Source organism: Phytophthora sojae, assembly GCF_000149755.1.
Source record: "Phytophthora sojae unplaced genomic scaffold PHYSOscaffold_8, whole genome shotgun sequence".
In the NCBI taxonomy this organism is placed as follows: Eukaryota; Oomycota; class Peronosporomycetes; order Peronosporales; family Peronosporaceae; genus Phytophthora; species Phytophthora sojae.
The window spans coordinates 1,952,821-1,968,619 of record NW_009258122.1 but is presented as its reverse complement, the minus strand read 5'-3'; the positions used below and the strand labels follow the sequence as shown (position 1 = coordinate 1,968,619).

Below are 15,799 nucleotides of genomic sequence, written 5' to 3'. Positions count from 1 at the left end.
CGGGAGACGCCAGGCGATCGAGCGCGAGCGCCACCGGATGGAGGTCGAAGGTTTGCTGAGGTTGATCCAGACGAAGTTCCACGCGGAGCTGGCGCGACGTAGCGAGCGCTTGAAGTGCGCCAAGGAGTCGCTCAAAGTGCTGTACAACGCTCTTCGCCAGCATACCGGTCCTGCCATGGAGCCCCAGGACTATGAAGAGGACCCGACGCAGCCGTACAACCCAGCCATGCCGCTCAAGACGCTGCTGCGTGCAGCCATCCTGGCCATGTCGACGTCCGCCAAGCGCAACGGCCGAGGTCGATCCCAGATCGAGGCCATCCACGACCAACTGGCCAAAGTCCTGCCTCCACCCGACACGCGCACGAGGGCTGTAGCAGCTGCGATGACCATCCACTCGGCCATCCGAGAGGACAAACCGCGCGACGTCGTGGAGACTCAAGACGCCTGGAGTCAGACCGACGCTCTGCCAGCACGAGAGCGAAGAGTGGAGGCGGCTCCTGCAGAGCCACGCGTTGTTCCTGAGTCTTTGGACGGATACGTGCTGCCTGGCTCGCCCTGCTTCCCGACGCACAGCAAGCTCCAACCGGCCAGGCAGAGGCAGCAACAGCAGCAGGAGATGGCCGTCATGCTCCAGTTGGTGGTGGGGACCCCCATCTCTGGGCCGCTGGTGGCGGAGCTGCGACGTTGTCTGCCCAGCCTCCCGCCTGGCAACTACTACGTCTCCAGTGCACTGCGCGTTGCGCTCTTCCACGAGCTCGTGAGGTTCTACGCTGCCGTGGAATTCCACGCCGAGACCAACAAGACGCGGCCAGCAACTCGCCCCAACGGGTTGGTGGAGAGCGAGGACCAAGTGCAAGAAGCCGAGATCGTGGTCGGCAGCCCTCGAGACACGCCGTTCCTGCGTCGCAAGGCACTGGAGACCATCGAGAGCAAGACGCGGCAGCGCAATCGCCGCCACCTCTTCGCCTCGGGTGGTGTAGCCATCTTGCAAGCTTCAACTTTCACTTCAACTACCCATAACTCACGCTAAGTACGATCGCAATGATTGGCTAGCGACGTTGAAGTGAACTATACCGTTATCGTTCGTCATGCCAGCTCTCCTCCTTCCTTGCACCCTTATTCGGCCAGGGAAACGTATAAATCGGAACCATTTGGACATGCATCTGCTTGCCTCCTTTTGATGACGATGACCGCCGCTAATGTTAGCCTTTCTAGAGCTCATCCACCAAGAGCTTCTGCTCCAACTCCCTCGGCTTCGTACCAGTATTAATAGCGACGCGTTTGCGTACTTCACCCCGCCCCCCCCCCCGATAAACTTAGCGTCGCTTTCAACGTTTACCAGCGCATACTCGCGTCGTGGTCAAAAGCTTCACGCGAGACTGCAGGAGAGCGCGCGACCGGCGGCGATGGGTGGCGCCGTGTCAATTGGCAAGAGCGACTCCAACTCCGCCAAGTTTAAGACGGCGACTGGCGTCCTCCCTACCACCGGTGCTGGGAAGCCTCGGCTTCCGCATGGCGGAATGGGGTCCAAGCGGAAGCTGACGATGCGGCACACGGTTCGCTTGGACACGGAGACGGCGCAGAAGATTCAGACGATGGTGCTAGAGATGTCACGCACGGGGAGGGTGGAGCTCACGTCCATGGTGGAGCGCGAAGGCTCCGGGGTTTCCACCGGTACGCTGACCCAGAACGGCTTGCTTTCGTTACACCACGTCCCGGAGATCGTCTTCTCCATGCCGCACCTCACGGAGCTCAACTTGAGGTGGAACGACATCTCGGAGCTGCCGAAAGAGATCGACGCGTTGGTGGCGCTGCAGGTCCTCGTCCTGTCCAAGAACAAGCTCACGGATCTCCCTGAGAACTTGACCAAGTTGACCAAGCTTCGCGTCCTGGAGGTCGCGAGCAACCAGCTGACGGCGCTACCGGAAGCTTTGGGCAACATGGAGGCTCTTGAAGTGATACTCGCGAACCGCAATCAGCTCGCGAAGCTTCCAGAGAGTATCGGCCGCTGCCAGAAGTTGCGGGTCCTCAACGTGTACAACAACGTGCTCACCGAGATCGGGAAACCTGTGAGCATATTGGGGGAATTAGTGGAGCTCAACGCAAGTAACAACCATCTCACGAAGCTGCCGAACGAGCTGCCGCTCTGGAAAAACTTACGGCGATTGCTGCTGCAGGTGAATCGTCTTCGGTGCTTACCAGCGCTGGACGCTCTGAGTAATCTGGAGGTGCTGCAGTTGCAGCAGAACGAGCTGAGGTCGCTGCCCAGCATGAAGAACCTCGTGCACCTGGTCAAACTCGACGCCAACAGTAACAACATCACCTCACTCCCCGTGGACGGCATCTCTCACATGACGGCGCTTGTACATCTCAACTTCCGTCGCAACCAGCTCAAGGAGATCCCGGCTCAGCTTACCCGTTGCTTGGCTCTGGAGATCCTGGACCTGGGTGTGAATCCTATCGCTTCCCCGATACCCCGCACCTTCGCTGAGCTCTGCAAGTTGCGTACTCTGTTGCTGGATGGATGTGAGATCAGCTTACTGCCCATCGAGCTGATAGGCCTCTGCAGTGTGGTCCGCGTACACTTGGGCTCTTGCTTACGGATGGACGACCCTGAAACGTGCGAGGTCGTGCTGGCACTTCGAGATAGCTGCACACGGAAAGGAGGCTGGCTCAAAACGGGCCATTGGAACACCGAGCGCCGGACCGAGAGCATGTCTTCAGACTTCTGGGAGCTTTATGATGAGATGGAGGGCCGGATACCGGACGAACCTGAACTCAAGAGTAGATATAATGGAGGAGAGAGCACTGCCAATAACCTTCCTGGTCGCACGTCGTTCACAAAATGTTAATAGGATCGAATAATATCAAAACCTCGCGCGTTTGCAAACATCCGTAGTGATTCGGTGTCTGTCTGCTCCACTCTCGATTATATCTGTCCATCGGGAACGAGCTGTTAGAGTGCAATGGACACGCGACACTCACCCACTCACTCACTCACCCAAGGCAAACGACCCACCTGGTGCGCCTGGGTACAAGGCGCCGTGCGCAGTTGAAGCTCTTACCGGTTGTTTCGTTTGCAATTGTTTGATCTTGATGTGTTCTACGACTACACTACACCGGTCTAGCTCCGTGGACTACTATGGTACGAGGACGCCGCGAGCTCCTGCTGTTTGGCGTGTATTTTCTGCACGAGCGCCAGGCACATGAACTGCTTCCTCGAGAGTTTCCGTACCTCCTTGAGGAAAACTGACAGTTCGATCTCGTCGTTGCTCAAGGCGCGGTCCATGTAGTAGAGCGCGTCCTCGATCGAGTAATGCTCTGCCAAGGTCTTGATCATCCTGCAACACGGTCAACACAAGTTAGATAACTCGAATTTCATCCGCTACAAACCAGAACCAAGTGATTCACGACGTACTGTTTCGACAGAGCATCGCCTTCGACCAGAATTGTGTCCGGGTCGACTGTATCTTTGCCCTCGTTCTCCTCCAGCCACGCCGACACCTCCTTGTCCTGCGTCTCAACCACGCCCTGTGCTCGACTGGTGTCGTCACGCAAGAAGCGCAGCGACTGCAGCCCGCGCTCCACGTCTTCCCGCGACTGTGTGAGCTGAACCTCGTGCTCGAACTGCAGGTCGATGTCGTCCCGCACGCGCTTAAACGTCTTCTCCAGCTGCATCTGGACTTTGCCTGTGATCTCCGCCCTCAGCGCCGCAGCGCGGTCCTCGGGCCTCAGCTCCCCCGACGCCCGTCCAGACGACGACATGGACGACGGCGCTGCCCCCATCGACTGCTGGCTGCTGCCGAAGAGCGATTCAGCGGCCTCACGCGGCCCGCCCGACGCCGACAGGTCCTGTGCTCTCGTGAACTGCGACGAATAGTAGGGCGACGGCTGCGGCGGGTGCGACTGCGCGTAGGAGCCCTGCTGGAAGTACCCGCCCGTTCCGCTGCTGCCGTTGGCTCTGGCCGCGGGCCTGCCGGACGCGTTGGCCGGCCGACGGAAGACCGGCGGCATGTTGCCGAAGATGGAGCACATGTGTGCCACCAGCTCCAGCAGCGTAAAGTCCGGCCTCCAGTCCGACGTGTAGGGGATCTTGACGTAGCCGTCGCTCGTCACGTGCGGGTGGCCGGGCTTGACCATCATGTCGGCGGTGGGGCGCACGAAGCATACGGGCGGGGCCAGCGGGTACGTCTCCACGACCCAGAACTCGACGGGGATGTTGTACTGGCTGCCCCGGTAGAAGATGGGGATGGTGCCCTCCAGGTTGAGCAGCGTGCTGGTCGTGCCGTCATTGTGTGCTGGTAGGACGCACGTATCGGTTAGGAAAGTCGTAGAACAAAAATATGAACTATGGGTAGAATGCCCTACCGAAGGTGCCGCAATTGGGCTGCAGCGACGGGATCTGGCCCAGGAGGTTGTACACGTCGCCACGCACGCGAGAACTTTGCTAAAAAGGAAGGGAGAAGGAGAACCGCGTGAGACGCGAGGTGGTGTGCACGGGTAGAACGAGGTAGAACGGACCTACCGGGTAGCACTGCAGCGACGACAGGATCTGGTCGAGGTTGCTCACGTTGTTGGCGTACATGCTGCCAGGAGAGAGCTAGCGGGGCCTCGCCGGTCGCGGCTCTATTGTGTTTGATACTTGTACCCTGCTGAGCTTCTGCTTCGAGCTCCCCTCCCCTAACTGAGCAGATCTGGAAACGTACAGATCCTTTTTACCAGATCTGACTCTGAAGTTGCAACACCTCAAACAGAAAATGGCTCGTAAAAATCCACTTTTTGTGGCTTATGTTGCTCGTAGGGGTGTTTGTTCGCTTCCAGATTGCGTCTAATTAGTCACTATTTACGGCTATTATCTTTAGTGACATCTCCCAGTTTTCGTACTTAGTAGCATGTTAACAAAAAACAAAGTAATGTCAAAGTTGAAGTGAAGCATGCATGCACTAAGATCGAAGCCGAGCAGACCAACAGCGGACGAGGACACACCAGCTATCCCCCCACCACCTGCTCAAACTTTTCTCGCTGGGCGCTGGCCTGTAGCGCGCAGAGTTCGTCGATGTTGTACGCCTCGAACTGCTGGTCCTCGTGGTGGCGGGGCGCGTACGGAATGGGTCCGTACTCGGGCGTGAAGGTGGAGCTGTCCCCGTCCGCCTTGTGCCGCGCCCAGATCGCGCTCCACAGCCGCTGAAAACGCTGCACTTCATGGCGCGACAGCTCATCGTCGTGAGGATATGGCAGCTGGGCAGCTTGCTCCGTCCCCACTCGCCCGTGAACGTGGCGAACTCGCGGTGCGACCTTGTTCAGCAGCCACTCGTTGTCCTCCGGCGCGTCCAGCAGCCGCTCCGTCACCACGCACCAGTGACTGAAGTCCAACGTGAGCTTCAGGCTCGGGAACTCTTCCAGCAGAGCCAGCGTCGGCCACGGCGAGTAGAACATGCGACCGCGATGGGTCTCGTGCGCCAAAATGTCGTCGAGTCCGACCTGCCGCTCGACCTCGTGCGCGCGGCTTAGAAACTCCCTCTGCTCACTCGGACGCCAGTGGTCGCTGCCCGAGTGAGCGTTGACTCGAACGGGGCGTTGAGTGAAGCTGGCGACGGTCTCGAGCTGCTCTCGGAAGCGCTGGACGTGGGTCTCCACGCCCTCGAACTGCTGGTGCAGGTTCTGCGGCTCGTAGTCGACCCACCCGGAGTAGACGCCGACGATGAGCTCCAGCTCGTTCTCCGCCAGCAGCGGCAGCACCGCGTCCGCGCCGCCCAGAGCTTCCAGGTCCCCGAGACTCGCCTCGATGCCGTCGAACCCTTGGCGCCGGATGTGAGCCAGCAGTTGCGACGCGTACGACCCGGAGGTCGAGCCAGCGGTGCTGGCGCTCGCGAGCTTCAAGGCGCTTGGCGAGCCCCACAGCGACCGGAAGCAGCGGAGACCCTGGACAGTCATGGTCGAGATCGAGATCCTTTCGCCTTTGAACTGTTTTTGTATGGAACGTGCACCACTTCACTTCTCGACCTGATGAGCCCTGCACGCTGCCGTTCTCGACCACGGAGAAGTGCCCGAAATGCGGCAGCCCGGTGCACGGATCAGCGCGCCAAGAACAATAGCGGCAAGAAACCCACTAATCGTCAAAGGTCTGGTAGTATGGCGTCGAGTGAGGCCTCATCGGACACGGGATCGGAGTCGCCGAATCCGGAGAGTGAGCTACTTGAGACGGAGCGGGAGCTCGCTGCAGGCACCTCGCAGACTCTTTAACTGCAGCGACTCAAGTTGCTGAAGGCTCCGAGCGAAGGTTGCCAAGTACCAGGCCAGAGCTATGGAAGCGCACTTTGCCGCCGAGTCTTTCGCTGCGCGGGTGTCCGAGAGCGACGTCGATTCATGTCTCCCCTCTCTGTAGTAGCTGGGAACGCTCCGAGAGAGATCAGTCAGTGCATTAGCCTCTGCTGGTGCAACGCCATGCCGCCCGCCATAATTGAGAATCACACGCAGTAACTGTCCTTGATGACCCCAGATCGGACCTCACCTTAAAGCCGCCGGCAATATTTCACTTTCACTTCCCGATTGGCCTCGTGGAGCTCGCTGCGATGCCGGGGAGACACGCGGTGTGGGCGTGCTTCGAGGAGGTTGAGGCGCGCGCCAACTCCAAGTCGCACCCGATCGCTAAGTGCAATTACTGCGGCGAGAGAGTCCGCGGCCAGCCCAAGAGCTTCATGATCCCTCACCTGCGGAAGTGCTCGGTCGCGCCGTCGACCGTGGTGCAGCAGTGGGAGGACGACTCGGTGGCGCTGTCCATCGTGGCCACTCCACTGACGAGCGTCACGCCACTCAGCGCCAGCAGCTCCGTGTCGGAGGCCTCTCTCGACATGGGATCGGACCACTCCGAGCTGACACCGGAAGGGTTGGAGCTGGTTCCTCACACGCCACAAAGAGCACCTCCTCCAGCCCAGTTGCAGCACCTCGAGCTGCTGAGACTCAAGGCCAGAGTCGCCGAGTGGAAGGCGAAGGCTGCCGAGGCCCAATTCGTCGCGGAAAGGTACGCGGCGCGGATCAAGCTGCAGAGCCTCGGGGTCCCGGACTGCGAGATCGACGCCAGCCTGCCGTCGCTATAAGTGCCTGGGTATAACAAGAGTACCCGAACGAACTTCGTTGCAATGGGAACGACGTAGTGTTGCAGGGTACGGATAGCTCCCGTCCCAAGCTTAAGAAGAAAAATAACCTAACGGCAGTAAGTTAGCATATTAGTACGGAGGCAACAATGGCACGCCGTGGACGTCGTAAGGGGCTCGTGTGGGCGCATTTCGAGGAGGTTTTGCCCCGCAGAAACCCCAACGCGGACTCCACTGCAGCCTGCAAGTACTGTGGCAAAGTGACCTGCGGCAAGCCGAAGCGCAACATGATCCCGCACCTACTCCAGTGTTCGCAAGCCCCGTTGCAAGTCAAGCAACGGTGGCGGCAGGGGCTGCAGAATTCGACGGTGGCGACTACGATTACGGACAACCCGCTCCCAGGGGGTGAAAGAGCTGCCCCCACTGAGATGGGGTCTTTGTCAGTGACTCCGACGCCTGCTGCGCGCGCTTCGGATGCTCCTCCAGCGGAGCCCGAAAGCTCTCCGACCCAAAAGGAGCGCCTTGAGCTACTCAAGCTCAAGGCGAAGGTCGCACAGTACCAGGCGAGGGCGATGGGGGCGCAGCTAGAGGCGGAGACGTTGGCTGCTAGGATCAAGCTGCAACAAGACGGAGTCCCGAACAACGAGATCGAGTGAGGCTTGGCCTCCCTTTGAAGAGCTGTGGGGTGGGCAGCGCATGATTCCTCTGGCTGGTGTGTTTTGGTGGTTGCAACGGTGAACATGAACATGGATGACGTTCCTTACTCACACACTTTCGTGGCGATGAATAGAAATAAGCACTCACAACTGCTCTACGGCATCATCTATCGGTCTGAATCTGTTACTCCGCTTGGTCGTGCCCCTGCATTGCGAGCACACCACCAACACATCTACCTAAAACCTACTCATCACTCACTTCTGCATGTCTAGAGATCGCTGGTAGGCCGCGATGGCCTTCTCGTGGTCGCCCTTCTCGAAGAGGATCTTGCCCAGCAGAGTGGAGTTCGTGGCCGACGGCTCCAGCTCCAAAGACCGCGCGATCGAGGCAACAGCAGCGTCCAGGTTCTCGTCGGCGTAGTACGCACGGCCAAGCAGCGAGTGGAGTGCAGGGTCCTCCGGTCGAATCTCCACGGCACGCGTGAAAGCCTGCACCGCTGCGCTCACGCTGCCCTTCTCCATCATAACGTGGCCCAAGTTCACCAACACGTCCACTTCTGGCAACGTGTCTCCGCCCACTCCGTCTCCGCTCTCATCTTCAATCCCGTCTACTACATTCACATTCGCAGCCTTGGCCGCCTCCACCACCGCTTCTTCGTCATCGTCGTCGTCATCATCCTCTTCATCATCGTCAACCAGATATTCCCGTGCAACGTCGTCCAGAGCGTCCGCCTCGGCATCGTGAAGATCCCCAATATCCGTCTCGCGGCCCTCAATGTCGGACTCGGAGTCCGACCCATCGATGTCGTCGTAAGTGGACTCGACGGCGGCGATTGTGTTGAGCGCGTCCTGTAGCCGCGTAGTCCGCTGCAGAGCAGGATTTACCGCCGTCGAGTTAGATCGCGACGGCTGCTGCTGAGGTTGCTGCTGTGACTGCTCGTTACCAAAGTCGGGATTATCGATATCTATCTCGCGCGTGGGTCGGAAGTTGCCTGCACTCTGCGTCCTGTTCAACAGTTGGCCCGTAGAGCGATACATGGCAATGCCAGGGTTCGGAACGGGCCCGGGGTTACTTGGTGGAGCTGCAGTCGTGGAACCTGCACGCATTTGCATGGGCAGCGAATTCTGGCGGTCCCGGGACATCGGCATGCCGCCTGCGCTGCCTCCACTTGTGTTGCTGCTGCGAGAACCATTCGTGAGTCGGTCAGGGTCGTTCAGCATCTCGGCCTGCACACGCAGCTGCATTTCAGCTTGCTGCTTCTCCTCCATAAGTTGCGAGACCTGCTTCTGCAGGCTCGCGACCTGCTCGTTAATCGCGGCGTCATTTCCAACCCGGTACGGTCCAGCGGCGGAGTTCGACGCGCGCGCAGGCGCCGAGACGTGACGCTCGAGCATGTTTGGTGGCGAGCGCTGCGCCTCGTCCGAGCGACGCGCATCACCGCCGACGGCCTGACTCAATCGCGTCTGCGGAGCCACGCGCTGCGCAGCCTGCATCGTAATCTGCTGCTGCCGCGCCTGGCGACTCGCGTTACGCAGCATGTCGTGGCACACCACGCAGACTCGGTGGCGGTCGCTGAGTCCGTAGTGCGGCAGCTTCATCCGCTCGCGCGCGGAGTGGTCGCGGCAAATGGACTGGCCGCAGTTACGGCAGTGGTGGCGCTTCTTGAAGGTGCCGAACTTCTGCGCGCAGATGCTGCAGCTGGGCGCGTTCATCCAGCGCGGCGGCAGCGACACCGTGTTCCGGTTCATCGACGGTCTTTGCGCCAAGGACTGCGGCCTGTTGCTCTCGGTCGTTCGGCGCGGGGACCACGGACTCGGGCCAGCCGGGCCGTTGGCTCCCAGCGTCACGTTCACCTGCTGCGAGTAGAAGTCGTTGTCCGAGAAAGATCGCATCTTGAGCGAGGCCGTGCTGCTGAGCCGGCGCTGGCGCTGGCCATACTGCACGGCGCTGACCCGCTGCGGCACGGGGAGGTCTCCTGCGATGGCCTGGAAGCGCTCGGAGGGCCGGAGTTGGCCCTCCTCCTCATGCTGCTGTTGCTGTTGCTGCTGGGTCTCCTGCTGCAGCCTGGCCTCCTGCTCCTCGATGGCCAGCTGGTCGGGTAGCCCCTCCTTGGCGCACACGTGGTGGTACATCTCCTCAAGCAGCTTGACGCTGCGGCTGGGCAAGCCGGCCTTGCGCGCGAGCTGCACGGCGTTCTCGCCCGAGGGCGACTTCTTGAGCACCGCGTCCGGGTACGAGGCCAGCAGCGCCTGCAGCCACTCGATGCGCGCCTGCGCCTTGATGGCGATCTGCAGCGGCAGCATCTCGGCCGTGTTGGGCGCGCGCGCGCCCTGCGGGAAGGCCTTGAGCAGCGCCAGCAGCACGCCCTCGCCGATGGACTGCGGCTCCGTGCAGGCCCAGTGCAGCGGCAGCATGCCGTACGAGTCCACCTGCTGCGCCGTGGCCGGCTCGGCGTCCACGAGGCGCCGCAGCTCCTCCCAGCGCGAGCTCTTGGCCAGTTTGACGGCGTCCAGGCGCTTGCTCGCCATGGCGCTGCGGTCACTCGGTCACTCGATGCTGCCGCTGCTGGCGGAGATCCTCGACTGTAGGTATGTACGCGGGGCGGGGCGGGGCCGAGCTGAGCTGAGCTGGCGGGGGACTCGAGGCCTCGACTCACGTGCGGACGACGGAGCCACGAGGCAGCGAGATGCTGGGTTTAGTATGGAAGGGGGCGGCTCGCAAAACGAAATGGTACAGTATTTGCCTCACTAAAGAGGGCATAGAAAATAGTAACCTGTTGTAGTAGATTCATGAATAACAAACATTGTTAGTTATTTGCAACCCCTTACCTGATTACCTTGGACAGTCGATACATATCAGGACTTCATTAGTGAAAAAATACTGTAGTAAGAAACGTGGCCTCCGGAGCTGTCCTCGCAGTGAAGACGCCGCCCGCCGCACGCAGTGTCCGCAGAGAGCGTGCGCACAGCACGGCATGACGGCGTCACTGTAGTTTGTTGAGCTCGGTGTGGCGTCGATGGCGGCCAGGATCCGCAGTTGACCAAACTGGTAAGAGACCCAATATCTTGTCATACGACGCCGCCGAGCTCAAGTGATGTAAATCCATCCACACCTTCGCTGCTGCCAGGCTCGCAACTCTCAGCTGCGAGCTCCCATTGCGCCAGACGCATTGCTGCAGCCTGCGGGCATTGCCACCGCCGCTGTTCAATTGACCGCTTGGGCGGGCCGCTCTCCTTTTCTCTGCGCTTTGCTAATCAGCGCGGGCGAGTCGCAGTTCCCATGAAACGGATTGCTCAGGCAGCAATCGCACTTAGGCGCATCGTCACTTGGTGGGGTCATGTTTAACCAGACCTGCTAGCTAGCATTCCAGGAAACGCCTCACTCGGTCAACGCTGGCCGGCCACGCCCCCGTCCCCGCGCTAGGCGCCCGAGTCCAGTGCGCGCCCGTGCACCCCTCGCCCACCGCAAAGCTCGCCGCCATGGACGCCGTGGAGACGGAGGCCGACGGCTCCGACCCCATGGAGCTGCTGCACGTCCGGCGCCACGGCCAGCGCGAGAGCTTCACGCGCTACCGCCTGCAGGAGACGCTGATGCTCATGGGCTGTCGGCCGAAAGACGCCGTCACCGTCACGCAGGAGGTCTTCGCCGTGTTCGCCAAGCACGTGGCCAGCGGCGATGGCCATGTCATCATCATCATCAGCAGCAGCAACAGTGGTAATGGCAACAACAGCGACGAGGAGCGCGAGAAGCAGCAGCAGCTGGAGGAGGAGCGGAAGCTGCCGGTGGCGCTGCCCTGGCACCTGCTGCACCAGTGCATCTACTCGTCGCTGGCCAGACTGGACTACGTCAAGCCGCACCACCTGCTGGACTTTGAGGTGGCCAAGGAGATCACGCAACGGAATCAGTCCTTCGCGGTGCTGCTCGGAGGCACGTCGGGCACGGGCAAGTCCACGTTGGCGTCGCTCTTGGCGGCCAGACTGAGACTCACGACGGTGCTGCCGACCGACTCGGTGCGGCACGTGCTCAGATCCTTCACGTCCAAAGAGGAGAACCCGTGCGCGTTCGTGTCCACGTACCAAGCTGGCGACGCCCTGTCGCCCGAGATGGTGGCGGCGATCCAGGGAGATCGAGGGGACATGTCGGCTGCGAGACTGCACAAGAAAATGGTGCTGAAAGGCTACAAGATGCAGTCGGGCCTGGTGCTGGAGAAGCTGGATCGCGTGCTGACGATGTTCGAGGAGCGCAAGCAGTCGCTTGTGGTGGAAGGCGTGCATCTGAACACGGACGACCTGCTCACGCTGGTGAAGAAACATCCGACGTGCGTGCCGTTTGTGATTTATATCAGCAATGAGAACAAACATCGCGAGAGGTTCGCGGTGCGTGCGCGCCACATGACGATTGACCCGCAGGAGAACAAGTACATCAAGCACTTCGACAACATCCGCATCATTCAGCGCCACCTCTGCAAGCACGCTGATCGGTGTCTCATCCCCAAGATCGACAACACCAACGTGGATCGCAGTATTGCCACCATCCAGAGCACATTGGTGCGTGTGCTGCGCAAGCTGGATCGAGGAGAGAAGCTCGCGGATGAGAAGATTGGCAAGTTTGTCATGCTGTCGCGAGAGCACGAGAACTCCATCAAGAAGGCCTGGTCCAGTAAAGGTGTGCGGAAAGCCATGCGTCCTCTGCTCAAACAAAAGGTGGCCAAGCGGCTACTGCTGCGTCGGCTTCTTGCTGAGCAGAATATGGATACTTTTGGGGTCCCAGATCCCCATCAGGGGGAGGATTCGTCCAGCAGTGAAGAGGAGGACGACGAAGACACCGGCCGAGAAGCAGATGACGAAAGGAATGCTGATGAGGACGACGAAGATGAGCAGACGACGGTCGTGGGGAGTTTGCTCAGCGGTACAAACACAAGGGATCATTCGTTTACTGTAGGGCAAGCGTCGCCAATGGCCCCCCAGGGACAAGCGACGCCAACCCGCGTGGCTGCGCAGAAACGAATGTTCCTGGACGAGATTGAAGAGCACGCGGCTGGCACAAGTGACAATGCCCGATTGATGCGCTCGCTTTCGCAGGCGATCCGCCAAGCTGCGGTCTGGCGTGCAAGCCAACCTCTGACAAACTACACAGGCTGGGAGTCCCACGTCCCGCCGCCCAGTCCTGAAGCGACTTTTTCGGATGTTATGGAGAACATGCCAGGTTTCGCGGCAGCGGTCGAGAAGCGAAAGCGAGCGTCATGGAACTTTGAAGAGCGGCGCAAGTCGTGGATGGCTGGAGACCAACCCGCAGACGCGCCCAAGAGTCTTGCTGCTCAAATGGGCGCCAGCCGGACCCCACCTCCAAGCGCCTCACGCCAGTTCAAGGCGTTCATAGAGAGCCAACGCGTTGAGGGAGAGGCTCAGCTACAGATGCAGCGCACACATCAACAGCTTCAGCAGCAGCAAGTGCTTCCTGTGTCTCACCAGCTTCCACCGATCGGAAGACGGACAAAGGCGCTTGCTCGGAGGGTGCAGTCCTTGCCCCCCGAACAACTACAGGATAGCTCCAGCAGCCTGGACTTTGACTTCGACAGCGTGTCGATGGCGGATGCGAATGAGGATATGGACCATGTTTCGCAGACGTCGTCCCCACGAGATGGATGTAAGTGCTGTTGCAGCGGATAATGACAGGGGGTCTCTTGTGTGTACTAACTAACCTGCTGTGCGCACAGGCGTATCACCACTGGAGCACAGTTATGCCGACACTGACAGCCACTTCGAGGTCAGCTCGCAGAGCTCTATTGAGTGATCGATGATTTATTGATACAGATCGTCTCTAACCTGCTAAAATGAGATTAAACCAAAATGACCCTCTTCGTCCGTCTATCATCTATAGCTGCTTCTGGTGTTGTGGCGGCGATGGCCTCACCATGGCGCGGTAGCGAATGTACGAGAACGAGTACGCACCAATGAAGGATAGCGCGACTCCGACGAAGTTGGCGGTGTGAGTGGGTGCGTCGTTGAATAGGAGATAGCCGCCGATAGTGGCGATCAAGTCCTTGATGTTCCCCGTCACTGACGTAGTGAGCGCAGAGGTGCGTAGCGTACAGAGCTGCACCGAAAACTGGTACAGCACGCACATGCTGCACATGATGACCATCCCCGCGATGAATCTTGCATCACCCTAGTACGGGAATGCCAGCACCTCGTCGCGTTCAAATATGAACCCGAGCACGGAGCAGCACACCGCACCAGCTGTACTGTTGAGGATCACGAGCTGGTGCGGAGTCAATGCACTCTCCTGGGAGAACGCAAGCGACATTGCAGTGCACAAATTCTGCAGTAACACGAGTGTGTATCCACCGCGCCCGTCGGACATTACGTCCGAACTGCCTGCAATCAAGCTGCCCGCAGAGCTCACTATCCAGTACATAACGAGACCAAGAGAAGTTAGCCAGCCATGCCTGCAGAAACGCTTTGATGACATCACTCTTCATCCACAAAGTCGTACCGAGAATCGCCACCTTGATCGACCCGGAAATGGCCTACACAGGCAATAAAAAACCATCACCACGTCAGTCTATCATCATACCGTAAATACTAACTACTGCACGTAGCTGTTGGAGATCGTCCCACCTTGTGCAGCACAAGCCACTCGATCAGCATGACCGTGAAGGTGGTCAACCGCCGCAGAACCAGGTAACTACACCCCCAGCAACAGCAGCAAAAACTACGTTAGTCTCCCCAAACGGTTGACGAGGAGTCAGCGGTTGTCTGCGTATTCTTGGCGACGTACATGGGCAGGTTCACCACGCGCAGACTCGCGAAGCCCAGCAGCATGTTGCTCAGATGCAGCGGCAGCAGCACACGCAGCACGTAGGCGCTTCCTCTGCGCTTCGCCTCGACGGGTCGGTCGGCGCCGGGCTGCTGCTTGGCCCCCGTCACGAGCGCGTAGACGCGCTGCGCCGACGTCAGCAGCGTGAGACTCGTCAGCGTGAAGATGCTCTAGATGGCGCCCAGCGTGTACACGGAGCGCCACTGGAAGGTCGTCACCAGCGTCTTCGTCAGCAGGTTCATGGTCAGCGAGCACAGGAAGTAGAAGGCGCACGGCCACAGCGCCCCCAGCAGCGCCGCGAGGCCGCTCGGCCGCGGCGACGTCTTCTCCATTGCCAAGCGTGTCTATGTTTGTCGACTGGTGGGACTTTGTGCGGCGAATACCGGTGTCGCGACACAATGAAAGAGTGACAGGATAGTGACGCTGAAGTGGGACGACCAATCAGCGACGGCGAGTTGACGAGCGAAAGCTCCATCGAAATGGACCCATTCCCCATCGGAAACTAGTACGACAGCATGCTGGGATACACTTGCTGCCTGTAGGCACCTTCATCTCAACGTCAAGAGCACGCAGCAAAGGCGCACCTGCACCTGTTCAAAACACCCTCATACCCCCACATCCACACACAAAGATGGACACATCTCTTCTTCGTTTAAGGTTGATCACTCAACCGTCACCTTCTCAATTGCTCTTCATAAGCCAGCTCTGTCCTCGCCGCCAGTGGCTTTTGCTCTTCGGTATGGTTTGTCCAGACGGCGTCGTTCGCGGCCAATTCAGACTTGCAGCGCCGTCCCAGGGGCGATTGAGCAATGCACGAGATACAAAGCACTACGTACTTGACCAGGCGGAGTGCTAACGGGGTCCAGTGTAGAGTTGTTTTTTAGAGGGAAAAAAGTGATATTAACGTTAATATCAGTTAATCACAAAATTGCGCGCAGTTATTAATAATTAAAAGGCAAGATTTGGCTGAACCCATTTGAGGCAGCTATTCTGTATTTACAGCCATGCACTCAATTCTCAAAGGAGGACTCTATCAGGCCGACGAAGTACTCCGCGCAAGCGTAAGCCCCGCGAGGACCTGACGCAGAACCAGCGCGCCAAGGGCTATCGTCTTCGGTGCAGACGTACGTCGGCGCCGCGGCCTTACGACGTCACCTCTGATCCCGACGTGGACGCCGCCCCCTCGATTCTGACCTGGACGACGACGACTCTACCATCTGCGGCTAGCG

The 15,799-nt window shown here is 59.5% G+C and overlaps 7 protein-coding genes across 7 annotated transcripts; 4 read left to right on the top strand and 3 right to left on the bottom strand.

Moving 5' to 3' along the window:
* Positions 1-1,406: 1,406 nt before the first annotated feature.
* On the top strand, positions 1,407-2,852 carry PHYSODRAFT_521215 (hypothetical protein; the record flags this gene model as incomplete). The annotated part of the gene is made up of 2 exons (XM_009535405.1): positions 1,407-1,472; positions 1,533-2,852. 2 exons carry the CDS (start codon positions 1,407-1,409, stop codon positions 2,850-2,852), a joined length of 1,386 nt encoding a protein of 461 aa, XP_009533700.1.
* Positions 2,853-3,557: 705 nt separating this feature from the next.
* On the bottom strand, positions 3,558-4,642 carry PHYSODRAFT_352404 (hypothetical protein; the record flags this gene model as incomplete). The annotated part of the gene is made up of 3 exons (XM_009535404.1): positions 4,526-4,642; positions 4,369-4,447; positions 3,558-4,298 (listed from the first exon to the last, which is right to left on the bottom strand). Coding segments are annotated over exons 1-3 (879 nt in total), but the record flags the coding sequence as incomplete, so codon positions are not given.
* A 347-nt stretch (positions 4,643-4,989) lies between these two features.
* On the bottom strand, positions 4,990-5,934 carry PHYSODRAFT_521052 (hypothetical protein; the record flags this gene model as incomplete). Its single annotated transcript, XM_009535403.1, has 2 exons — positions 4,990-5,520; positions 5,572-5,934. 2 exons carry the CDS (start codon positions 5,932-5,934, stop codon positions 4,990-4,992), a joined length of 894 nt encoding a protein of 297 aa, XP_009533698.1.
* A 638-nt stretch (positions 5,935-6,572) lies between these two features.
* PHYSODRAFT_563766 (hypothetical protein) lies at positions 6,573-7,171 on the top strand (the record flags this gene model as incomplete). The annotated part of the gene is made up of 1 exon (XM_009535402.1): positions 6,573-7,171. One exon carries the CDS (start codon positions 6,573-6,575, stop codon positions 7,095-7,097), a length of 525 nt encoding a protein of 174 aa, XP_009533697.1. The 3' UTR covers positions 7,098-7,171.
* Positions 7,172-7,243: 72 nt separating this feature from the next.
* PHYSODRAFT_337717 (hypothetical protein) lies at positions 7,244-7,750 on the top strand (the record flags this gene model as incomplete). The annotated part of the gene is made up of 1 exon (XM_009535401.1): positions 7,244-7,750. One exon carries the CDS (start codon positions 7,244-7,246, stop codon positions 7,748-7,750), a length of 507 nt encoding a protein of 168 aa, XP_009533696.1.
* Positions 7,751-8,005: 255 nt separating this feature from the next.
* On the bottom strand, positions 8,006-10,279 carry PHYSODRAFT_563762 (hypothetical protein; the record flags this gene model as incomplete). Its single annotated transcript, XM_009535400.1, has 2 exons — positions 8,006-10,039; positions 10,181-10,279. 2 exons carry the CDS (start codon positions 10,277-10,279, stop codon positions 8,006-8,008), a joined length of 2,133 nt encoding a protein of 710 aa, XP_009533695.1.
* On the top strand, positions 10,214-13,981 carry PHYSODRAFT_287138 (hypothetical protein). The gene has a single exon (XM_009535399.1). The coding sequence runs from the start codon at positions 11,231-11,233 to the stop codon at positions 13,418-13,420; it is 2,190 nt and encodes a 729-aa protein (XP_009533694.1). The 5' UTR covers positions 10,214-11,230; the 3' UTR covers positions 13,421-13,981.
* Positions 13,982-15,799: the final 1,818 nt, after the last annotated feature.

Bases quoted from the DNA above. Each gene is read 5' to 3' on its own strand.
- PHYSODRAFT_287138 (XM_009535399.1), top strand. From the start codon at position 11,231: ATGGACGCCGTGGAGACGGAGGCCGACGGCTCCGACCCCATGGAGCTG.